Source organism: Nipponia nippon, unplaced genomic scaffold (genome assembly GCF_047370975.1).
Source record: "Nipponia nippon isolate SJK-2023a ecotype South Korea unplaced genomic scaffold, ASM4737097v1 scaffold_2, whole genome shotgun sequence".
In the NCBI taxonomy this organism is placed as follows: domain Eukaryota; kingdom Metazoa; phylum Chordata; class Aves; order Pelecaniformes; family Threskiornithidae; genus Nipponia; species Nipponia nippon.
In genome coordinates, this window is record NW_028262336.1 from 7,430,679 (window position 1) to 7,456,835 (window position 26,157).

The 26,157-nt window shown below is 40.0% G+C and overlaps 1 protein-coding gene across 11 annotated transcripts in view; it reads left to right on the forward strand.

Moving 5' to 3' along the window:
- The window catches only part of F5 (coagulation factor V), a 48,544-nt gene that overhangs the window by 10,578 nt on the left and 11,809 nt on the right, over nucleotides 1-26,157 (forward strand). For 8 of the 11 annotated variants that reach the window (XR_015704736.1, XR_015704733.1, XR_015704732.1 and 5 more), the window contains 19 exons: nucleotides 150-272; nucleotides 1,511-1,723; nucleotides 4,605-4,748; nucleotides 5,687-5,908; nucleotides 6,659-6,824; nucleotides 7,674-7,851; nucleotides 8,916-9,018; nucleotides 9,417-9,628; nucleotides 10,417-10,567; nucleotides 10,979-11,191; nucleotides 13,028-14,972; nucleotides 16,815-16,980; nucleotides 18,206-18,442; nucleotides 18,937-19,147; nucleotides 20,180-20,359; nucleotides 22,012-22,128; nucleotides 22,582-22,653; nucleotides 23,757-23,851; nucleotides 25,223-25,378. Coding sequence is in view for 3 of the 11 variants with exons in the window: in XM_087757594.1 (XP_087613720.1) it covers nucleotides 150-272; nucleotides 1,511-1,723; nucleotides 4,605-4,748; nucleotides 5,687-5,908; nucleotides 6,659-6,824; nucleotides 7,674-7,851; nucleotides 8,916-9,018; nucleotides 9,417-9,628; nucleotides 10,417-10,567; nucleotides 10,979-11,191; nucleotides 13,028-14,972; nucleotides 16,815-16,980; nucleotides 18,206-18,442; nucleotides 18,937-19,147; nucleotides 20,180-20,359; nucleotides 22,012-22,128; nucleotides 22,582-22,653; nucleotides 23,757-23,851; nucleotides 25,223-25,378 (4,904 nt within the window). In the remaining 8 variants the exon portion in view is untranslated. The other 3 variants (XM_087757596.1, XR_015704739.1, XR_015704738.1) reach the window with 3 other exon arrangements.

Genomic DNA, 26,157 nt, shown 5'->3' on the forward strand with positions numbered 1-26,157 from the left:
ATTGCAGTGGTATTACATTTTCTGCCTGTATTAGTTTTGCAACTTGTACTTTGAGAGCTCGCATTCCCTAATGGGGGGAGAGAACTCTTCGTTTCACTGAAGATATTGTTTTGCTCACATTTTCCTCTCTCTATCTTGAATAACTACAGGACTTCTGGGACCAACTCTGCGTGCTGAAGTGGGAGATACTTTAGTAGTTCACCTTAAGAATATGGCTGACAAGCCAGTCAGTATACATCCCCAAGGCATAGTTTACCAAAAAAGTGCAGAAGGTAAATACTATAAAAACTCCATGGTTTATTCATTTACTTGTAGAATACTGCATGAGATATTGAGAGGGGCCCAGACCAATGTTTGAGGATACATGTAACGCACATATCTGTTCATCCTGGATTAAAACTTCACACCCATTGCTAGCTCCTTTCTTGTTCATCAGTGTAGCACTAGGAATACGAGTGTCATCTGACATGCACAGTTTCCTGACCAGCTGCCTGTGTGCTAATACTGTTTCATAGAATCAGAGAGTGGTTGAGGTTGGAAGGCACCTCTGGAGGTCATCTGGTCCAACCCCCATGTAATTGCAAAATATTCTATTTCAGGACATGTAAACTCTTAAACACAGGTCTTAAAAAAAACTTTTCCGAATCCCTTGCAATAGCATACATAAAGGCATTATTGGTAAAGGCAGTTGACAGTGCTGATTATGTTGTTCTGATACTCAGCATTTCATGCTCAGCTTTGTGGTGTTTTGCTCCTGGAACCCTCATGAGGCTAGCAAAAAGAGATCATAAACTGTGACCAAATTGAGAGTTAAATGTCTGCACTAGCACAGAGTGAGCACCCTGCCCTGGCTGCTAAGCCAGAGCTCTGACCCGCAGTTTACAAATTTATTCAAGGCTTTGTTTGTTGTGTCAGTACAGAAAGAGTTTTGCAACCCCATCTCATGGAGTTGAACAGAACATGTTGTTGGAAGTGATAGGCAGTTCAGTTTGACTATCTTATTAATGTGCCTTTTGCACCTAGGATTTTGAATTTCTGGCTCCCCTTTGTCATATTGCAGATTTGTTGGATATGGTAGGCATAGATATGAGCCATTACTGCCATCTGGATATGCAGTGCAGAAAAGGTCTAAGGCAGCAAGGCAATGCTAGCCCGTGCAATGGCTTTGTGAGAGACAATTAGGAAGTTGACAAAGTGGGCAGTATTCCTCCACAGAGTATCAGTGAGCAGAGGCTGAAGCTTCACGCCATCCTAACCCTAGTCAGACTGACGAAGAGCCCCACCTTTTGGCAGTTATGACAGTTCTAGGAAATCTTTAATCTGTAAGGAACAGGATGGTGGACTAGCTACTCTCCACAATGTGAGTAGAATCATGAGTTATCTCTTTGAAGCTAAAGTATCATATAGGCAAGAAACAAACCAAGCTTTTGGAATTGATTGTAGGAGGACATTCCAGATGCTTTAATTGCTCTTTGTCTTCATGCCACCCTACTGACTCTTTTCTTGGCAGGCTCCCTGTATGATGACAGAACAACAATTGCAGAAAAACAAGATGATGCTGTACTTCCAGGCCAGGTCTACACATATGTGTGGGATATAACAGAAGAAGTTGGTCCAAGAGAAGCTGACCTTCCATGTCTTTCTTATGCATATTATTCTCATGAGAACATGACAATGGATTTTAACTCTGGTCTGATTGGAGCACTGCTTATCTGTAAAAAAGGTAACAAAATGCTTTAAGACTACTATAAGGTAATATAGTTTAATTTCTTAATATAGTTTAATTTCTTAAGAAAGTTAGGGTTGTATGATAATGAGGGAAGAGAGATTATTTTCCTTTTCACATCTTTACATGGAGTGTAAAGTAAATGGTTTTCAACATCTTTCTTTTAGATGTGAAAGTTTTTAAATGCCAGCTTTCGTGCAGATCCTATAATTATAGGATGGACAGAGACCGCTATAGATAGATACATTTGCCTGTACTGGTTGCATTTTCAGTTGCTTAATTGCTAAATATATGACCTCAAATTTCCTGTCTTAGAATAAATATTTTCAAAGCTTCATTCAAAACAGTTCAGCCATTCCAGAGAATAAGGCAGGAAATAATTGGTTTACCCATACCTTTTAAAGGCTGTCTGATAAAGACGCTGTAGCGCACTCTCTTCTGTAACAAGGGTTTGAAATCACAGAGCAGTCTGTCTTTTGCTAGTCATTTGAAAATATGGCCAAATTTGAACAAATTACAAGTCTCTGAAAATTGCTTTGCATGCAATCAGGGACTTGAGATTTTAGCGGTTTGAGTCATTGAATTCCATCTCCACTAATAAGCACTGGTGTCTTGTAGGATTTGTAAATAACTACTAGGTACATGGCACTGATTTGAGGGAAGTTTGAAACAGCATACCGCTGTGTAAGCTACTTAAGCTACTTGCTGGTCCCTTAAATCCTAAATTTTTCCAAGTTATATATCCTTCTTTTAGTGAAAGCTCTGTGAGTTATTTAGCTTTATTCTCTTTCCCTGCAGTTTGAGTCAAAACATTTTGTATAGACTTCAGACTGCGTCGACTTGGACCTTGAAGCTTTCCTGAAAGTGAACATAAAACTGGTTCAGTGTGGGTTGTACAAGGGCACTCTTCTCACTGATAGATATCCATTTAATTGCAGAACACACCTACTCATATCACCTCAAAGGAATGGCATTAGTATTATGTTCTCCTGAAGTTTTTTGAGAATTAGTGTTTTTAGTATTATCTAGGACTCGTTATTTTCCTAAGTTTCTTGGGTTTTCTTTCTTTGTGTTCATGTGTATGTGTGCATTTTATGGCATACTGTTAGAGTTAGTCTAGACAAATGCTTTGGAATTACTTGCTTTCCTTCCTTGTCAGGCTTCTCAAATTCATGCATATATTGTGGGCTTGAGATGGATTGGTTTGACCACTACCTTCAAGACAATTTGAGCATATGTTTCTGGCAGAGCAAAGACAAATGGCTAACTACTTAAATTTTTAAGATTTCCGAACAGGGTTTCTTTGACTGGGCACTGCATGTGGTAGGCGTGCAACATGCCTATATATTTGGTCTGGCTGGTATGGAGTTAAGTTTCTTCGCAGTAGCTCAAACAGTGCTGTGTTTTAGATTTGTGGCTAAACGGTGTTGATAATACACCCATGTCTTAGCTATTGCTGAACAGTACTGGCACAGCATCAAGGCTTTCTCTTTTTCCTGCTCAGATCTCCCCAGCTAGTAGGCCAGGGGTGGGCAAGAGGCTGGGAGGGGACACAGCTGGACAGATGAACCAAATTGGCCAAAGGGATATTTCCTACCATGTAACATCGTTCTCGGCAATAAAAACTGGAGGTAGAGGAAGAAGCAGCAGTGCAGGGGGAATGAGGAGTGTTGACTACCAAGGTGGCTGTTCCTGAGAGACTGGCTGGGCATCAGTCTGCTTGTGGGAGATGAGTGATTTCCTTTGTGTTGCTTGGGTTTTTTCCCCTCTTCCCTTCATCTGTTGAACCATCTTTATCAACCCACAAGTTTTCTCACTTTTTTTTTTTCTTCCTGTTCTCTCCCCTGTCCTACTGGGGGCAGGGAAGCGTTGAAGTCGCTGTGTGGGTGCTTGGCTGCTGGCTGGGGTCAGCCCACCACATTAAGAGCAGCATAGGTGGTATAACCTGGGAAGGTTATAAAAAGTGGACTTTTGAGTTAAAGCACTGATTGAATGTTCTTTGCATGACAAGCAGATAAATTCCTCTGTTGATCTGAGACTTCTTTTGTGCAGGAAAACAGGACTTTGTAGCCTCTCATAAATAAAAAGGATTACATTAAAGATGACTGCTTCCACTGCCAACATCTCTTCCTAAGTAGAATAATCAGCAAGCTCCCAAATTTTTAGTTCCTGCAGTCCAGAGGGGCATCTATTTTAGTCCTGGATTATGTATGGAAAGTAGCAAACGGAAGTTTTGGATGTGAGCAATCTACAGAAAGAATCAGTAAAATCACACCAGTTCTGTGTGGCATGTCCAGAATGAATTTTACTTGTTGATAGAAATCACACCTGTATCACAGACTCAACTAGATGGTTTCTTATAACCGATCCAATTCAGCAATATTTGTCGAAGTCTTTTGTATGTAAAGGTGGTTTGCTGAGTGGTTGGTTTTATGCTTTTTAAAAGAGCTGACTTCAGCATAGTGCTTGAAAAGGCAGCGTTCACACTGCAGGTGACTCTGCCATCATTCTTCTCCTCGCCTCACAGTCTCAAAGGAGAGGCCAGTGTCTGATTGTGGACAGAAGGCTGTTTGGCGCTCCCATTCATTAAGGCAATCCCTACAACACATTGCCAGAATTGTCTAAGACAATTCATCGCATGTTGTTTAATCTCCCATGGGATATTACAGACTTTTGATTTCATGGTTACCCAACCCAAAAGTACTTTCAGAAATAAAATCACTTTATGAGCATTCTTAAGGTCTTGTTTTGGTCAGGCTCAGCCAGTACATGCTAACAAGTGAAGCAAGCTCATTAAATACACATTAATGCCACTACATTGATGTGAAAACTGCTTTGCGTCTGCTTCAAATTAAGACCTGTTGTTTCTTCTTCATAGGAAGCCTAAATGAGGATGGGTCACAGAAACTTTTCGACAAGGAGTATGTACTGATGTTTGGTGTGTTTGATGAAAACAAGAGCTGGCAAAGATCAGCATCACTCAAGTACACAATTAATGGCTATGCTGATGGAACATTACCAGGTATTGTTCAGGCTTATGTGGAATGAAATTAACATTGATGAAGACTGAATATTACCTTTGGTTTTTATGCAAGAGAACAGGAATGTGGAGGAATGGGATACAGCCTTTCTTAGAACATGTCTGTGAGCATCTAAAATCTAGAAAGAGGAACTGTTCTGCTGGAAGAAAGTCATGCCATATTGCTGATAAGAACAACGAGATTACTTCTAAGAGTTCTGCTCTAAGAACAGGATTACTAACTTTGAAAAATAAGAAATCCTTTTTTTTTTTTTTTTTTTTAACTCAGGTGATGGGGAGAGAGTGATGTGGTTAAGTGAACTGCTGGTTTTGCAGCATATAGAACATACTAGGTGAAGAACTTCCTGGAAGTGGAAAGTCAGTTACAATTAAATTAGACAATTAAGTGGGAAATCTAGGAAGGTGGTAAGGGGGTTATTCTGTTGCTAGTGTTTTCCCCTTGTTCTCCTAAGGAACTACTTTCATATCTCTGTCCAGTCCAGTGAGCAAATACAAAAGACTGTCTTAGGTGGGGTTTTTTAAACAAATATTGGATAGGGTAGTTACTGTCACTAGATACAACCTCATTCTTTAGCTTGTATCCTTGCCTGTTTCTTTTCTTTTCTCCCCCACCCCCAAACAGGGACAGATCAGCTTTCCAAAAGAGGCTACTGGTTTTCTTCCTTCTTCCCCAGCTCACTATAAGTCAGGTTGTCACCTGCATGTAAGATTTAAACACTTATCTTCCACTGACATACAGGATTTTGGTATCTGTTCCATTTACAAGCTTCTGAAACTTCCTCTTGTTGCAAACACTGATCACAGGAGTCGGAGATTTTTTTTTTTAATGTTTTGAGCAAAGATTCACTTCAGACCTAGTGTGCATAGGGAACTTGCATGATTTGCCTGTATTCTGAACCCTAGTCTCATTTCTCTTGCAGATTTAGAGGCTTGTGTGTATGACAACATTAGCTGGCATTTGATAGGAATGAGTTCCAAGCCAGAAATTTTCTCCATTCATGTCAACGGCCAGTCCATGGAGCAAAGACATCACCGAATTTCTACTGTTAACCTAGTGGGAGGAGCATCAACCACAGTAAACATGACAGTGAGTGAGGAAGGAAGGTGGCTGATATCTTCTCTTGTCCAAAATCACCTGCAAGGCAAGGAAACATCTATTTATTAGGCAACTGTAGAGTTGTCCTTCTCTTCTTTAAGTCCCAAATGGCTTCTGCTGTTTTGCAATGGTACAGTTACTGTGTTTCAGATGGTTGTCATTTCACTAAGAAACCACTGGAGAACAGGGCGTTCTGCTGGAATAAGAAGTGCACGGTAAACTAAAAGGCGTTCTTATCTGCAGCTTTGCTGCTGTGTGCAGATCACAGAGCAACAGTGAATCAGTACTCCAGCGTGTAAATCTCTGTGAGCTGTTCAGATAAGCACCGTTATAAAATGAGTAAGGAACTACCTGTTTCCTGAGAAACTGAGAACTTTCAGCTAAGGGTCACTCAATCTGATGAAAATATTTGCTGTTCATCATTTGAAAATGGCTATCTCTCAGCAGTGATCAGAATTCTGTTTTAAATAATGAGATAAATGTCTCTCTTACAAGAGCCGGAAGACATGTTTTGGAAAAAAAAAACAGGAAAAAAGCTTTCGATCTGTTCAGCTGGTGTTCTCAAAGAGGGCTAGTTGAGAGAGCATCTGTATTCCATTTGATTAATATGGGCTCCTTGGAAGGTTCCCAGCCTATATATAGTCTACATGGATGCAGCCTTTTCAAGCCTGAAAAGATGGCCATGAGATGAACAAATGCTTGTTGACAGCCTTAGCTAAAGAAATGAGAAATGCAGTTGAAGTGGTAAGGGTTCATAAAATGGAAAATCACTATGGTACTCTTTCTTCTCAATCAGCTGGAATGCATGGGTACCTCACTGTAAGAGACTGTGGGGACAAAGAGGTGAAGAAGAGTCGTCTCTCCTATAAAGAACGTCTTATGGTCAAAAGCTGGGAATATTTCATTGCTGCAGAAGAAGTTACTTGGGATTATGCCCCAAGTATTCCAGACAGCCTTGATAGGTAAAATAATACTTTGTCAACATAATATGGAATGTTAACATGAAATCACAGAATAATTCAGGTTGGAGAGGACCTCTGGGGATCCAATGGCAAAGTTGGATCCAGTTACACAGGGCCTTATCCAGTTGAGTTTTCATTGTCTGCAAGGATGGGGGCTCCTCAACTACTCTGGGCACCTTTGCAACCTCACAGTGAAAAAGTTTTTCCTTGTATCTAATCAGACTTTCTCATGTTGCACCTTGTGTCCATCGTGTCTCATCTCTTCACTACACAACTCTGAGAAGAGTCTGGTTCTGTTTTCTCTATAATCTCCCATTTGATAGTTGAAGATAAAAATAAGATGCTCCCTTAGCCGTGTCTTTGCATGACTGAATAAACTGAGGTTTTGCTTTTATGTCACGTGTTCTAGCTCCCTGAGCACCATGGTGGCCCTCCACTGGACTCTCACCAGTGTGTCAATGACTTTCTTTGCTGAGGAGCCCAGAAGTGGGCACCTTCTTTTGCCTCTAACGGGGAGACCAAAATATGAAGAACAGCAATTTTTGCTATTTTATCTTGAAAAATGTAGCTGCTGCTTCAGTTTGTTTATTTCTTGCACGTATACCCTATTAAATTAAATGTAAACTCTGATACTAATTGGTCATATGTGATGCTAAAACACAAAGAATGTTCCAAGCTTCTTACCTAATTTAGGTTAGAATTGGGGTGAAGAGCATTAGGTTAGTTTAGGGTTTGGATTTTTTTTCAAGCAGTGAGGTTTCTACCAGTTGCTTGAGTACTAATTCTGTATTCTAATAGATGACATTATTCAAGTTTTGTTGATCATTTGTATTTTCCTTTATTTTTAAGACACTATAAAGCACAGCACTTGGACAACTTCTCAAATCTCATAGGTAAAAAGTATAAAAAGGCTATTTTTAGACAATATACCGATGCCAGCTTCACTAAACGTCTGGAAAATCCTCGTCCCAAGGAAACTGGAATCTTGGGCCCTATTATCAGAGCTCAACTCAATGACAAAGTCAAAGTAAGTAACATAAATTCAGAGATAATTTATACTACAGCATAATTTTCTGGTGGGCAGAGATACAAAAGAACTAGTTTGATTTGGGTTTTTTGTCAAAAAATATAGCTAATGTTATAAATATTGGCCCTATTAAAAGTTATGATCACAAGTGACAGTGTCTAGCTTAAATTTTTCAGCATTCCCTCTATAGTTTCGATGATTGTGTTTTATTTTACAACATAAATACTCTTTATTCATACTCTTTGTAAAATGTATTTATATGTTGACACTGGTCCAAAATGGAAAAAAGCTAGACCCAGATGGACTTCTGCAGGGATTTAGATGTGAAGCCAAACTTCATGAGTCACTCATTCCTTACGTTGTTATTTTTTCTGGCTGTTTTTAGACAATAATACAATAGTGTTTTTAGACAATAGCTTTCATAGTTAGATGTTCTTTCTTGGAGTTATGAAATGAAACTACAAAGCACTTCCATTACAAGCTTGTGCTGCTGTCACATCCACTTGTCTTTCTGTTGTCACTTAATGATGCATCACAAAGTTTCATGACCTTTAATTGCCACCATGACTCTGTCTCTGAATTTGAGTTTAGCACATTTCTTTTTTTTCTGATTTCATCAAGAATAGGCAGGACATTTTGCCTTTTCCTCCCATATTCCCTTTGGGTCTTGGAATCTGGGACGAGATTGGTTTTTAAATCTGTTTAAGTTTTTCTCCCATATTGAAGGTTCTTAAGAACTTTAGTCAATAACTTCATATTCCCTGAGGTAGTGTGTGCCTAGTAGCTGGAAGAACAAGTGTTCTTTTTAGATTTTCCAGAGACCAGATGCAAGAAGCTGAACTTCACTCAATGGGCTCTACAAAGCCCAGCAGCAGGGTGCTAGCAGCATTTAGACTGTGTGTTTATAGTATCAGAGAATATTTAAGACATCCCTTTGCCTTTCCAGCACTGCCTGGGCTGAAACCAAACAAATCTCACTGTAGTTGAAACTTTGTTATGTATTCAGACAAGGATTTGCTGAATACTAAATTTTTATTTTTTTCTTCATTTGCCTATCAATATAGATTGTATTCAAAAATAAGGCCAGTCGACCCTACAGCATTTACTTCCATGGAGTGACACTTTCAAAGAGTGAGGAAGGAGCTGATTATCCTCTGGATGCCACAGGTAAGAAATTCGTGAATTACATTTTGCATACCACTAACTGTTGTGGAGGGTTTCCTTGCTTTGAAGGAGATGCTGTGGCTAGGAGTGTGCCTGGCTGGGAGACCTCAGTTCTCTACTCTGCCTCTGCTGACCTGTTGTGTTGCCTTATAGAGAAACCAAGGTATTAGCTGCAAAGCATAGACAAATAACCTTTTTTGGTGTCTTAGCTTTCTGTTCTTGTTTGTGATTTGAGAGAGAGACAAAAGTTCATGCTGAACTTCAGTTATCTCAGAGGTACCTTGAAATGGCATAACTGCACCAATTTCATTAAAAGGTGTTATATATGTTATATAGATGTTATATAAAGATCTGGCTCTAAGTTTGTATCATTACTGTTCTCCCTCTCTATTTTTCCTTAGGCAATGAAACCCAGAGTAGAGGAATTGAACCAGGGAAGACATACACTTACGAATGGAAAATTGCTAAAACGGACCAACCCACTGCACAGGATGCACAATGTATTACAAGGCTATATCATAGCGCTGTAGATATTGAGAGAGACGTAGCCTCTGGACTGATTGGCCCACTTCTGATTTGTAAAAGTGAAGCATTGACGCAGAAGGGTGTGCAGGTAACGTGTTTGGCAACCTCTTAGAGACAGATTTTGCTCAAATAATGTTTGATCTACAGCAAATTTGGTTTTGCTCCCCTTAAAGACCTGTTGCATAGAGAGCAATTAAACTAATAGGCTCCTGAGGAAATGACTTGAAGAAACAGTCCTCTAACTGTCCACAGCAGTAGAGGAATTATATTCTGGTTTTCTTAGCAAGAGCAGCATTTCAACAAAAGGTCAGCCTTACTTGAAAGTCTATTTCTAGACTTGATGATAAACTTTCGTGCTGCTATTATACTTTCACACTCTAAAGACATTCAGATCTGAGCTGGTCCCTTTCTGTAACAGATATAACTCGACACGATCTGACAATCTCAGGCAGCACTGAATCCAGAGCAACCCAAACAGCATGGGAGAGTTCTAGGAGAGTGGTTCTCTCTGCCATCCGTTGAAATCTTGCTTGTCAAAGTTTTAAGCATCACTTGGGAGAAAAAAATGTCAAAAGCTTGTGCTCAGGTCAAACCAGGAGGCTGTCTCTTTCACAGAGAGCCCAGTCATATACCATCTGCGTATATGCAGCGCTAGTGGCTTGTTCAGTGCTCCACCACAGATCGGTTGCAGTAGTAAGATTGTCACCCTGAAGTCTTGACCCCCTACTCCCCTTCACTTAGCCCTTGGATCACGCTTACCACAACTCTGGTGAAGCATATATCACTTACGTAGTAAGTAAGAAAGATAGTAGGAGTGAGTCCTTAATACATGTCTCTGCTCATAAAAATGTAACTGCTATGTTGATTGTCTTTCAGAAAAAGGCAGATGGGGAGCAGCAGGCAGTGTTTGCTGTGTTCGATGAAAATAAGAGCTGGTACATAGAGGATAACATCAAGGACTACTGCAGCAACCCTGCCAGTGTTAAAAGGGATGATCCCAAGTTCTATAACTCAAACATAATGCACAGTGAGTGGGATATCAAGCTGAATATTATGAAAGCTCACGTGAACCCGAGCAGTCAGTGATTGCTTGTTCTCAGATGTAGTGCAATCAGGGAATTCTCAAGAGAGTTAGTGAACTTCTAACCATGCCAGGTGGCACTGTACAGAAATACGCAATATTTTAGGGACCAGGCTGGTTCTGGACCCTGAAGCAAAGGCAAGGATTATTTAACTTTGACTCAGCACCCTTCTGCCTTAGAGATACTATTTCCAGAGCTGGAATCTCCATCAAGGCTATTGTGGTTTCAGCCCTGTGCCAGTCTATTTCCAGGTGCAAATGTGAGTCCGGTTCAGTGGACTGACATCAAAGAACATGAGACTTTAAAAGTCTTACTCTGAAAACATTGAGACCACTTCTATTTTCCTTTCCTTTTAGCAATAAATGGCTATGTGTCTGACAGCAGTGAAATCCTTGGATTTTGCCAAGATAGCGTGGTTCAGTGGCACTTCTCCAGTGTTGGCACTCACGATGAGATTGTCTCTGTTCGCCTTTCTGGGCACTCTTTTCTGTATCAAGGGAAATACGAAGATGTGTTGAATCTTTTCCCAATGAGTGGAGAATCGGTCACAGTTGAAATGGACAATGTGGGTAAGTGGTAAAACTATAGTGTTTGATAGCTCTTCTAAGACATTTTTTTAATCTCCATTCTATAAGGACTTACCTAAGTAGGAAACAGATAAACACAGTGCTGGAAAATGTTGAATCATTTCCCAGTGCAACTGATGCGTATGGATTTTTGTTGGCTACACAGACTTAGCACACAGCATAATTGTGTGCTATACTGAGGTTCTTTTTGTTGGGGGTTTTTTGGTTGGTTTGTTTTTTTTTTTTTTTCCCCCACTTCACAATTAGTATTGGGGTTAGCAATGTTCATTTTAAGACAATTATAAGATTGTCCTTGGAAGCTTGGAAGCAATCAAGTATCAGCTCCACTGTGTGACTCCCAATTTTGCCACATACTTGTCCACCCTGAGTTAGCTAAAATGGGCCAAGACTGTCAAATTATGCTAGTCATTACTGGACAAGGTGGCTACACCTCACCTTAGGCTTGTGGTCATTTAGCAGCAGTAAAGTCTGCCTGACTGAATTGGATCACTGATCCATCGGTATACATCTCAATGTCTAACTAGGATTAAAACCATATCTTGAAAAGGTGACACTAAAACCTGTGTAGTCCACACTTATGGAATTACCTGCAAAAGGACAGAGATTCTTCCTCATTGAAGGCTGCGAGTGTTTAGCGATCATTCTAAAATCCCACAAGGTTTAGGTATCCTTATCCTATTTAAAACACCAGTGTTTTTTTGTATCTTATCTATTTAAATAACAAATTCTTTATGTCCTCAAAGCTTGTTTTCAGTGATTGCAGAGCATCAAGACCTTAAAAGTTAAAAATGCATTGTACATTAAGTGTCTTTTATTGTTCAAGACTAAGGAATCGTTAAAACTCCATCAGATTTTATGGAAACATCCCCAGTAATGAAGCTGTACCTTTGCTTGATTCTGGTATATGATCTGCTTTTTCAATCTAGGCCATGTTTTCTTTTGTAAATTTGCTGCTGTTAGAAATAAGGAGAGCTATGCAGGTCACTTCAAACTGATAAATACAGAAAAATTGTGTATGTCCTTTTTAATAAAAAAGGCTGGTTTTCTTAAGCTCTGTTAATTCTGTCTATTCTGTCATTTCTGCTAGGTCCAAATCTTAACAAGCAAAGAACTTTGATTTGATGCTGTTTAGGGAAACAGATTGTATTTTGTTCTCTGCAGATCCTAGTTTCAAATGGAGAACTTATCTTCTGACTAGGTTTTGGAGCGATTATTAAAACCTTTAAGTTAATCTAAGATGCCTCAGATTGGCAGCTTAATGTTTTGTGTCCAGATTGGAAATTCAAATTACTTTGTTCTTTTAAAGATCATCCTTTATGCATTCAAAAGCTTTTAAAATACTATGTTTGTCAGATGTTTGTCAACGTTGCCTCAGAACTATTTGTTCTGTTCAGAATGCTCTATCTGTGTGGCAATGCCTACAACACTAAGGGCAGGACAAAATTACAACTTTATCTCAAAAGATCCCCATCTTAGATCCAGATCTAAACACAGGATCCTTTATATTGTTTCTTTTTCTTTTTCGTATCCATCTCTTTCATGAGTTATGTTTGGACTCAGGTCCTAGGTACAGCTTAATCTGTGGAGAAGAGCTCCAGCTTTTAGATGTATTTATTTGTATGTGCTATTGTTTATTAACATTTATTAATTATTTTTCATTGTAATGAGAGCTCATGGAAAGCCCAGATGAGGATTAGCACTCTGCTATAGTAGGTGCTGTAGAAACAAACCCAGCAACTTGCCCTGACCGCTTACATGATAGGCAATGTCCACTCATAACTACTGCACTTTAGAAAAACACTTTTATTTCAATTGCAGGTACTTGGCTTTTAGCGTCCTGGGGTACCCCAGAGATGAGTTACGGCATGAGGCTGAGATTCAGAGATGCCAAGTGTGACTATGAGGAAGATTACACGTTTGATGTTGTGGATTTCACTTACACCAAGACTGATAAAAAGGCTGTTTCCACCTCAGTTGAAGATGATGTGCAGGAAGAAGGAGGAAATAAGGAGGATTTGGATTATCAGGATTACCTGGCTTCTTTTTACTCCATCAGAAGCTCAAGGAATGCAACAGGTGATGAAGAAAAACAAAACCTTACAGCACTGGCCTGGGAACAGTATGAAGGCACTGATGCCGCGAGTTCTGAGGTGGTGGCTGGCTCAGGTCTGACAGCTATAAATAGCAGTGAATCCACAAACACCTATAAGTTCTTAGAAACTCGTATCACTCCTCTTCCCCTCATTGAGGCTGAAACATTCCAGTCAAATCACACATCAGTCACAGCAGAAGCGGACTTATTTTTAGCTAGCACAAGTGATGGAAAGGCTGACTTGGTATTTGAGAATAGAAGCCAAAGCAATTATGAAATGGATCACAGTAACATGTCTGCAGGTGAACACTTGCTGAGCAATGGGGAAGGCCAAATGAATGTTGCAGAAGACCTTCCAACTGATGGAAAGGACAGTGAATTTTTTTCAGAAAAGCATCAAGAGGAAAGCACCAGAAGAGGAAATTATAACATTAACAATAACAGGAAAAGGCGAAACTCACTGGCCATTAAATTTTACTCCGTCCAAAAGATGAGTGCCCTTCTAAATCATGTACGAAATAAAAACACCTCACTTTCTACCAAGACAAGTGCACCTCCTTCTGCGCATCATACAGAGAACACATCTGAGAGAGACATGGCGGGAACTGGCCAGCTTCCAAATGATTATGATGATGATGATGAACTGGAAGAGGAGGAAACCAAGATGGAAAATGCCATGCATGCAGTTAACTTGACGCTTGCTTTGGACCTCGTTGTAGGAGATGAGTCTAATGCATCCAGCCTCTCTGAAACCAAGCTATCCAAAGATAAAAAAGCAGACACTTTTTCTTTACATCATACGTTAGGCAATATAAGCCCTAATTCCAGCCCTGCGCTAGTGAAGAACTTACTAGAAGCATCATTGCCGAGGGCTGGGAAATATTCATCTAAAATGACAAATGAGGAATGGAATTTGGTGTCTGCAAAGGGGAGTCTGGGATTAGAGGCAAATTTAGATAAATCTGTTAGTGGTAAGTTAAATCATTGTGGCAGAAATGGTACAGCATTCGTAAATAAAAAACATATGAAGAAGTATCAAGGATTCTCACATCTAATGGGAAAAAAACAGAAAGGGAGGCACATGGACCCAACTCTGAAAGGAAAGGAGGGGAACAAGAATAATACTTTGAGTACATCTGAAACCATCAAGATCCGAAGGAAAAAAAAGGAATATCCAAAAATGACCCACTTGCTGAGCCCAAGGAGTAAAAAGCCCCAAAAAATCACCAATTCTATGGCAGGGTTTGGCCGTACATTGTTTCCAGGTGAGGCCAACCACACGACACTGCCATGTTGCTCTAACACCACAGGGGCACCCAGTGAGGCCAACCATACAGTGGATCTGAGTAGAGCCAGGCATGGAGAGTTGCAAAATTACACGCTCACCCCACGGCAGCTTAAGCCATCGATCACGATTGGCCTTCCCCAAGAAAATGGAGACTACGAGTATGTTACGGAAGGCTATTACAGTGAGGAAACATCAGGTGGTGAATACGAATACCATTATGTGAGCTTTGATGACCCATACATGACAGACCCAAAAGTGAATATCAACGAACAACGTAACCCAGACAACATTGCTGAACATTACCTGCGTAGCAAAGGGAATGAGAGGAGATACTATATTGCAGCTAAAGAGGTCTGCTGGAACTATGCAGGATATAAAAAAAGGTTTGGCTAAATCATTTGCTTTCATTTTGCACACCCACCAGATACATACTAGCAGAATTTTGATTCACGTGCTGATAAATTTAAGAGCATCTGTAATGTGATTTCCAACATTTCAGTTGCAGAACCCTAAGAATTTTCCATGGGAGGCTGGGACCCCCTAGATTGTCATAGAGAGAGATTACTATAATCAAGAGCAACGCAACTAAGAACTCTTTTTTTTTTTTCTTCCCTCCCCCCTTTTTTTTTCCCCTTAACCCCCTTTTTTAGACTTACTAGAAACACTCTTTAAAACAAAAGTTGAAAAATCCACTGTAAGAGGTCAAGAGGGAAACTTCCAGTTAGTTTTGTTATACTTGAATGACCTGTTTTACCTCCTTCCGCCTTGAGTTTCTTGGATTCTGTAGTAGAGACAAGATAGAGACCTCCTTGTATAAAGTCTTTCCAGGACTTTAATGGACTGCCTGATCTAATACAGACAGGATGTTCTTATTGGCAGGATGAAATCACAGTTTCTAGCACTAGCAAGAAGTGGTTCTGGTGTCTCAGTTCTCTATTGTGAAATGGGATAATAGCACTTTCCAACTTCACAAGGCTGCAGTACTGAAAAATATATGAAAGATGCAGAATGATTAACCACACTGGTGACTGCCTTAAAGTAAAAATAAAGCTGCATGAATTATTGCATTGCTGTTCCTACTGTTCAGAGAAATCAGAAGGTGACTATATCACAAACACTAACGTTGACAGGGTTTCTTACATTTTGACATGGAAGACTGGCCACTATGCCACAGTAAAGAGTGTATGTGACTTGAGAGACACTTTGTCCTAAAAATTCATTATCTTAATTCATACAAATTAGGATCAGTGCTCACCCTACAATGTATAGAATTCCTAGTCACTTTTCATCAAAAAGCTGAACTTTGTGTGGCCCTCGAAATGAACAAGACCAAAACTGGCACAACTTCAGGTTTTTTTCAAAAGCAGCAAAAACAGGAGGAAGAAAATTATCATTATACAAAATTCAGTTCCAAACATATTTTTCTCAAATTGAATTTCCATTTTATTTGATAGATTTGATAGCAGAAACCACAGACAGTTTGCGCACTTGCAAAATAAAAAAATCCTTATGCTCAGAGCTCTGTATAGATCTCCCCAGTGAGGTTCATCCTCAGCTGGTGTGAGGTGCTTAGTTCCAGTGAAATTAAGAGGCCATGGCATATGTAGTCTCGGTGTGTTGAAGAGCTGAAAGCCAGCCTTCTCTCCTACTAGATGACTTCGGTTAAGTTTCTGTTTTTTGAAGAATTGATAATGAGGCAAGGTTTATAGGGAATGATACTATGTTTTATGAGAATAATAGCATTTTGGTGCTTCTATTTAAGATGTGAAGAATGGTTTGAATGCCTAAAAGCTTATTTTTTTCTTACCAGCTCTGTTTTGCAAAATGCAGACATAATCAAATGTAAAATGTGTTTCTGTTAGCTTTCCAGAGAAGGTACATCTGTGAGACAGTAGGGTGTAGGTGGTAGGCTCGCTACACTCTGAGCTAAGCTCTGATTCAGATTATTAAGGCTAATAGTAAAAAAGGAAAATAGAGCTCAGGTGGGTTTTCGGAGACTAGTTGGAGTTTTTCAGTGATAGCTGACCAAATCTTTGAAGGATCTCGTATACAACTGTAGAACTAGAATTGCTTAAACATTGCAAGTTTTCAGAATCATCTGATGTTTATTTGTGTGGTTATTCTTTATATTCTAAAAATGTTCCTGCTGTATGAGTTCACAGATTTCATCAAAGCTATTATTTCTGATTCACTGTGTGGGTTTTTAATTGGGGATTTCCTTTCAGTACAATGATGGATGACAAAACCTGTAAAGATGGCACCACATATAAGGTGATTTTCGAAAGCTATACAGACAGTACCTTTACGACTCCTCAGGATGAAGATGAATATAGAGAGCACCTTGGCATCCTGGGGCCAGTTATCCGGGCTGAAGTGGACGATGTTATCCTAGTAGGTCAATGTTTTGAATATGTGTGCAGGATAAGATTCTTATGGCAGTCTTACAGTGTGACATAGAATGGGTTTAAAAATACCACAAATTTTTAAAAGATCATGATGGGGAAACAGTTTTCAAAACCAGCACTTGCATTGTGGACATACAAGCACAGTGATGTGTTTCAAAGAAACACATCCATTTCTCTCCTATCCACGGTAAATTCACTGCTGTTTTTCTTATGTTTCCTAACATTAAATACTGCCTTATCAGTCTAATGTAAAATGAGGTTTGAGTTTAACATTAAAAAAAAAAAAAGTTTTTTAAACCCAGACTGGTCTAAAAATATCACTTTTTATATGTAAAGGGAGCTTCTTAATTTCTTTAAAAAGAAATTAGGAAATTTGTATTCAAGACTAATATATATATTTGTCCCAAAAGTGTATTTTCCTCTGAAAACTTTTGCTGTAAATGGGTTGGTTAGTTCTAATACAAACAACAAGGATGGGGAGGAACTGTATCCCTGGTGATACAGTGGTGTATTTGCATTAGGAAGCACATTGCTGTAGAGCTTCCCTTCTCTCATCCTTCTTCATCCAGTCTTCCAATACACAGGGATGGACTTAGATGGGGAGAGTAGATCTCACTGCTTTCTGCTTATTTCAGTACGAGTAGTGCGCAACAGGAACACATTGAGCTATATTTAAAAACATGAGTAAGAAAAGAAAAGAGGCTATTTTAGCTTGGGAGCATCATTCTCTAAGGAGAGGTAAACATGTAATCTCCCTATCCTCATGCTTCCTTGGGACAAGCGAGAAGCACTGATTTCAGTGAGAGCAATACATACAGAGGTCTAGTGTTACTATTTTGTGCCCTTCAGTACGACTGTGTAGCAAAGCGTAAGAGGTAGAAACTCCCCATCTCCCTGCTTGCTGTAACTAAGCATATGCAGGTGCAAAGGGCAGCAGTAGAAATCCTAGGAACCTAGATTCAGTGGAAGACAGAGTTAGACTCATGCTTTCTACTTTTTAATTAACTACCTGTATCAAAGAGGGTGACTTTGCAGGGAGCTGTCAAAAACTATCCCTGCCAGCTTTGCCACACACAACGTAGCCTGTAATCATTATGCAAATCTTGACCCTGGCTTGAGGTCATGGGAATGTATTACGTGGGAACTTTGGTTTAGGCCTGAATTTGCTGAACAGAATCTGTTTCTTCTTCTTTTTTTTTTTTTTTTTTAAGGTTCATTTTAAGAATCTGGCATCCAGACCATATTCCCTCCATGCTCATGGACTCTTCTATGAAAAGTCCTCTGAGGGAAGCATTTATGATGATGAATCTACTGCTTGGTTTAAGGAAGATGACGAAGTTCAGCCAAATAACAGTTATATATACGTATGGTATGCAAACAGGCGATCGGGACCTGTGCAGGCAGGAGCAGCCTGTCGGTCCTGGATCTACTACTCCGATTTAAATCTGGTAAGGAAATCAAAATAAAAGTTGTAGTGTTGCTGGGGTTGATAACAGAATTACAGAATCACAGAAACATTTATGTTGGAAGGGATCACTAGAGATCATCTTGTCCACCCCCCTGCAAGGATCAGCTAGAGTAGGTTGTCCAGGACCACATCCAGTCAGGTTTTTAATATCTCCGGACAATGTTACTGTATGGCTGTAGAAATGTAAGCTGCAGAACACGTTTTGGATAGCCGTCCTTTACTTTGGGCCTGATGTTCCCATCTGACATTTAATCTGTTACGCTTAGTTAAAAGAGGACATAAGCTGTGGAAGAATTGAAGTTGGGGAACGCTTTGGTAGACTGAGCAGGGGAAAGTAAAGATACAAGGCAACGGCAATTCTGGCCTCTACTTTAACTTTTTAGGGCCTGATGCATTTCTATAGAATGCTATGTCTTTTTTGACATCTTCTGGGAAATCCGCTTTTACATCTAATGTGAGTTTATTACCTTCTAGGAGAAAGATGTTCACTCTGGTTTGATTGGGCCAATACTGATCTGTCAAAAAGGAACCTTCAGTAAGTCAAACAACAGCAGAACATCGACACGAGACTTTTTCTTGCTTTTTATGGTCTTCGATGAAGAGAAAAGCTGGTACTTTGACAAACGTTCTAGAAGGGCTTGTACTGAAAAGACCCAGGAAATGCAGCAATGCCACAAATTCTATGGTACTTATTTCATTTTGCCAAGTATTCAGTTTATTGGGGTGGAGGGGAAGGTGTTGGGGGAAGTATCTCAGCTCACAGTGCCTTTGAACATGAGTAAATTCTACACGCTAATTATGTGAATGGGTTTTTTTGTTGTTCTCCATTGTACCCTTAATAGTCATAGTTTTATATGTAAAGATTCTCATTGACTGGAAATTTGTTATTAAAATGAAGAAAGGACTTATTAGACTGAAACTTTCAACAGAATCTCACACACGCATACATCTACCCTCCATATTTAAAAAAAAAAAAAAGAAAAAAGAAAACAAAAAAACCCCTCTTTTCAGTAAGAAGCTAATACCCTGAAAACTTTTTGCAAGAAATTAAAAAATATTGTAATAATTTGACAAATCAACTAGTTCTAAGGAGTAATTTGAAGCAGCTGTAGGACAGCCCTTCATATACCTCTCTGTGGACACAGAGATTTTAGTCATGTAGAGTTTAGTAAGTGACTGACTGTTCAAAGGTAACCCTTTTTTCTCTTTGAAATAATAATGGTCAGTAACGAAAACTCTTATGTTTCTGTCTTTGAAAATCTGATGCTTGTATGCTGTAAGTGATCACGTTTCAAAAAGGCACGTTGAGAAGTGGAATCTGCCTTTTGAAAATGTGGTCTATACAGTCAGTTATTAATCGAATGTGTCAGTTGTGACTGTATAGCTGTGGAAATGTAAGCTGCAGAACACGGTTTGGATATCTGTCCTTTCTTTTGGGCCTGATGTTCTCATCTGACATTTAATTTCTTACACCTCCTTGTTCTCCTGGCTGCCATGTGTTGCAAGCAAACTGTGCTTAAATCCTCTGGTGAGGTCCCTGGATTTTCTGAATCGATGTACATGGGCTATAAAGTGCGTAGCACTTTGAATTGGAAAAAGTGGTGGTTTTCCCAACTGCATTACTTCATTACATATTTTCCTCATTTTAATAACTACATTCTAGCACTTTGAGATCTGTTTTGTGAGCGTTTTCCTTACTAACAATTTTTTTTTTCAGCCATTAATGGGATTACCTACAATTTGCAAGGCTTGAGGATGTATGAAGGTGAACTGGTCCGATGGCATTTGCTGAATATGGGTGGGCCAAAAGACATTCATGTTGTTCATTTTCATGGACAGACCTTCATAGAACAAGGAGAGCCAAAGCATCAGCTTAGTACATACACGCTCCTTCCAGGTAAGTATCAGAGCAGAATAGGTTCTAAGGGGTGACCGTTGCAGTCTGTTGTCGTCATAACCAATGTAAAGGTGAACAGAGGTTGGCTTTGGGCACAGTAAGAGTTTGAAAGCACTGACAGTTCATTTGCCTATGATGGTCAGAAGGAAAATCATTACTGTGCACCTCACTTAACACTGTGGGATGGGAGGAAGTAAAGATAACATTGCTGTCCTCTAAAACTGGAAATATGAGTAAAGTTTCAGACAAAAGTTCTTGGACAAATGGCTTCCTCTCAGATGAGAAGGGATATGTATGGAAAATGAATAGCAGTATGGGTTGCAGCACTACCTTCTGTTTTGCGCTTTCCCTCCCGCTCACCAGATGTGCGAGTATGAGCAGGTTTCTCTCCTTTATTGCATCTCTCTCTTCCTATCTGCAAAGTAGGTTATAGTGTTGGGCTTGGCTTTGGAAGGTGCTCAACAGTAAAGGTCAGTCTTGGAAAAAGGAAGTCAGGAGAGTGTCAGCCACCAATTCCTTGTGAAATGACACATATACAGTAGCGCAGCAATCCTGTTCATGCGTCCCCAGGCTTCAATACCACTGAAGTCTCACTGATGTTTGCTGGGAAAGACTATTGGTATCTGGCTCAGTATGGGGAGGATTTATTTTTATAATGTCAAGATGAGCATGATACAGAAGAGAGAGAACAAATGTGAGCCCTAGGAGGATGCTTATGTTCAGAGAGAAAGGAAACAGGCAAAAAGCATTCATTAGGCCACAGGATATACTCCTTTGCCCATCACTGTCAGCAGTGTGAGTGTGCAATAACAGCACTTATGAAGCCTGTATTGCCAGCTACAAGTGTTTTAAAAAACAAAAAACCAAATCGGGGGGGGGGGGACATGAAATGGGAAACAAGGAGATCAAAATAATGGGATTGGCTTGGAATACTAGGAGTTTATTTTAGTGAACATTAGGTGGTTTATTCACTATTTAAACTTTTTAAGGTGATGTTTTTCACTATGACATTCCCATATCTTTTTGTTTAAATGGGAACCAGAATTATCATATCTGCACTAACTAGGAATATAAGAAAAACAATGAAGCATGTGCTTTCTAAGAAGTGCAGCAAACAGCCTAAACCGTCTCTGCTTCCTGCCCAACCCTTGGCCCTCCTGGAGCATGCAGAAAGTGAGGGGAGAGCCCATACATCTGATTCTCCCGCATCTGCTTTTGGTTTCTTTACATCCACCCTTTACATTACTTGAACAACACACTGGGGCAGCAGGAGCAAGAACTATAATCAGCACCACAGAATTAACATCCCCCTGTTATGTAATAAACTTAATAGTGCTGTTCATTACGTGGCTCGGCACTGTGCAGATATCTGTTGTTACACGTAGGCATCCAAGGTTTTGTACTTTGCACCAGCAGCGAAGGTTAGGTTTTGATCTGGTCACTTCATTCCAATCTGTCTCCAGCTGGAACTTGCTTGCTAAGAAAAAATAATTGAGATGGTGGTAGTTATTGCTCTCTCTGCAATGCATAGCAGGTTATTTACTTTTTCTGGATTAAGTCATAGGATGGTCTTTGGTTTAACATCCAGCCTTGCTAACATCAACCTTATAATGCTAACGTTTCTGATATGTTTCTCTTCCATTTTTTTCAAGGCTCATTTAGAACAATTGAAATGAAACCACAGAGACCTGGCTGGTGGCTTGTTGACACTGAAGTGGGGGAATATCAGCAAGCAGGAATGCAGGCGTCCTACTTGGTTATAGAGAAAGGTACTGAATGAAGGTGGTTTTTGGCTGGGGGAGTCAAGCTGTAAAGCCTTCTCTACCCTTTCAGGATCATTAAAAATAAATTTGGGAGATTTTTCTGCAAAAACCCAAAACAGATTCTCTGTGCTTTCAAGAAGAGGGCCTGGACTGGTTACTGTAAATTTATTCTAGAAGAAAAAATGTTTAGCCTCTAGCATACTAGGTTCGAGTTACTTAGTATGCTACCTTTATTCCTTTAGCATACTAGCTTTGAATTTGAGGTTTCCTCACAGTGGCCAGTGGATTAATCTGCTGAGAGAAATTGCAGAGATTAACTTGGCCTTCTCTGGGAAGAGAGGGATGATGTTACAGTATTACTAAGAATTGTTCTGAATGATATTGTCTTAGAAGATTCCACCAGAATATATATTGGAATAGCCCTCCTTTTCTTTAACAAACTTACTGTGCTCTCTTTAGAGTGCAGGATTCCAATGGGTCTAGCAAGTGGAGTTATACTCGATTCGCAAATCAGCGCTTCAGATCATGTAGGTGAGTTCATACTTGAAAAAGTCCAGGCATGCTCCTCAATATCCTCAGCAAGGTATTGCAGTTCCGTATTCTTTTGGTGTCTCATGAATGTGTCTTACCAGATCAGTTCAGCAGTGAATCACCTGTCAGGTTAAAAAGCTCTCCGGTGCTGCAAGCAGAGACTGTGAGCTGTACTAGGTAGCCCTCATCATTGTATTTTAACAGTGTCACAGGTCTACTGTCAGTATCACAAGCCTGAAAGTCGGGGAGTCCTCTGTCCGTAGCCTGCTGGATGACCTGGAACAAATCCAGCTTCATCATCTTGTCCTTTGGGTTCCCTGCTTGAAAATCAACAGCAAGTGTTCAAAAAGCTTTTGAGATTTGCCTGCGGTATGAGATGTGGAAGGACAAAGTGTATCTGTTATGAAAGATTTGGGAACCTGGCATCCAGAGCAATGACAGAGTCTTTAATTTATGAAGTTTATTCCTGGTATAAAAGTGGGATCATTTGATAGAGAAACTGATAGAATTTTACATGGACAGTGGCAAATCAAGGTATACAGGTTACACACACGCAGGAACTCACATCCTTTTCCATGAAATAAGAAACAAATTACTTATTTTGGAAAACTGATTTTTATGTGGATTTATGTGGATTTAATTTTTTTTCTTCATTTCCCACCACAGTGTTATGAAGGCTTGAAAGCTGTGTTGTCATATATATTTGATATTGGTTGTTAACATGGAAACCTCCTTATGCAGAGGGAAGCTCTCTGCCATGAATGTAGAGCACATTTTGTGTCTGATCCCGCTGGCAGCCAAAACTTGTTTAGCAAACTCTAGACCCTGGTTCCAAATCAGTAGACAGTACATTACATAAAAGGCTATTATTTTTAAAGTCATTCTACCAACTATAAAACTTTGCAGGTAACAGCGGACTTGCAGTTGCTGACCATGTCCAATTATCCTAGGTTATGGTTTTGGAGTCTATTGGTTGGGGTTTTTTCCCAAGACAGATTGGAAAAGAACTGAAGCTCTCAACAGCAGTAGCTAGTTACAGCCCCCATATTTTTCTTTTCAGCACCTCTCTTTAAATTCTTGCTTTATTCATACTTTCTGTCTAGACTATTGGGAACCTAAGTTAGCCCGATTACACAATTCCGGAACATACAATGCTTGGAGCACGACAATGAAAAGAGAAGAACTCCCTTGGATCCAGGTATGGTTGGCATAACATGTGCTTGACCATCATTGAGCCTGGGTATGGCCATACAACCCTGTGTTGTGATTTTCCTGCAACTTGTTTTAAAAGGTCAAGCTCCTCTTGTTCTCGCTGAGAGAAGCCTGCTGGGGAAAACTGAAAAGATGCAGCAAGCTTGATCGGTGATACCATAAACTGTACACCTCCCCTGGAGTAACCCAGTCTCTACTGCTATTGAGGCCCATTGACTGGACAGTTACCCTCACAATTTAGACTGTAACTGTTTTGTAGGCAAATGGAGTCATTCTTTCCATTACTTTTTTTTTTTTTTTCCTCCGTCTACCTAACAGGATATATTTACCTTTATGTATGTATGTTTGGATGATCATTGAAAGTGTAATACTCTCAAACATTGCTTCAGATAGTTTTGTGTGTGTTTGTTTTGGATGCTTCAATGTCCAACTTGACATAGCACAGTGTGGCTTCACAGGGAAATTAAGCTTATAATTATGGCTTCAAGCACTATATCATTCAGTCACCTCACTTCTTCCATCCCAATCACTTTTTTTACCAGATAGCCATTTTGCATCCAAATTTAGGGAAGAGAGTTGATTTCTTACAAATTTCATTAAAATTGGCAGTTGGGAGAAACAAAAGACTCAAACTAGTGTTGCAGGGTAAGTTCAACAGGTGGCTGTTATGTTTGGCTTGCTAACATTTGACATCCTAGCAAGTTAGTGGAGTTGAAGTAGGGGGAGAAGTTTGGGGAATCTGATGTGGAACTGGAAATAATGTTGGGAAGAGAAAGAATTTGATAGGGGACATGGTAGTGAGAAGCTGAGGCTACTGCAGTAAAGCATGGAGAGATGTGGAGGGCATATCCCAAAGAATGAGTTTCACTGCTGATAGGAATATCTTCCTGATTTGATTTTATGTGCTAAGTCTTTGGATCTGATATCAGCAGGAACGGTGGCTTTTCAGCAATTCAGAATGTCATATGCCTTTTCTCAGCCTGGGTATCCAAAACTAGAGGCAGCTTATGAAAATGTGAGCCTTGAATTTCTCTATATTCCTTTTGCCTATCTGTAAAATGAGGACAGCAGAGCTCTGCCTAGCACGGAGACACAGATATTTTTGATGTGTCTTTGTGATGCTGTGCTGAACACTGTAAAATGGCCTCTGACATTAAATGCTCACACAAATAAATACACAAATGAAATGACAGAGACAGCATAAATTTGGACTCTGGCATCTGCTTGTATTCCTCCTGAGAGTGTTAGTGTTGTGGGCTTTAAAATGCAGGGCTCAAAGCTATTGTGTAGATGCCAAAGAATGAAACAGATTTTGCTGTGGATTATTGGCTTTATAAACTCTGTTTGCTGTTCCTAGGTGGACTTTCAAAGACAAGTTCTGTTAACTGGTATACAGATGCAGGGAGCCAAGCAATTTTTAAAGTCCTTGTACGTCCAGAAGTTCTTTATCGTTTACAGCAAAGACAAACGGAAGTGGAGCACCTTCAAAGGAGACAGCTCTCAAGCACAAAAGGTCTGTATGTGCCGTAGGGGTTGCGACAACCTAGGCAGCATCATTGGATGATGCAGTGAGGTGACAGATTTATGTTAAGAGATAGTGGAAAAAATTATGGCCTTCAAAGACTTAATACAGCTTGAGGCCCCAAAGGGCATTTAACAATCTAATCAAATCCAGACCAGAAGACAAATTACAAGGTGAAGAACCTCCTAGACTGGGGTTTAGATTGGCCCTCTGACCTTGACTGTATAGAGTCTGGCTTTCTCACAAACATCTCCTCCTACTTTTGTTTCCTAAGCCCATGCCAGCTTCTTGAAGCAAGCAGGAAGCTGAACTAAAAATCAGGCCCTACCTCATTTGGGACTAGATCATCCTCTTCTCCCTGCCTTCCTGTTGTCATAGAGTCATAGAATGCTTTGGGATGGAAGGGAGCTTTAAAGGTCATCTAGTCCATCCTTCCTGCAATGGGCAGGGACATCTACAACCAGATCAGGTTGCTCAGAGCCCCATCCAGCCTGGCCTTGAATGTTTCCAAGGATGGGGCATCTACCACCTCTCTGGGCGACCCCTTCCAGTGTTTCACCATCATCATTGTAAAAAATTTCTTCCTTATATCCCGTCTGAATCTACCCTCTTTTAGTTTAAAACCATTCCCCCTTGTCCTATCGCCATTGGCCCTGCTAAAAAGTCTGTCCCCATCTTTCTTTTATAAGCCCCCTTTAAGTACTGAAAGGCTGCAATAAGGTCTCCCTGCAGCCTTCTCTTCTCCAGGCTGAACAACCCCAGCCCTTTCA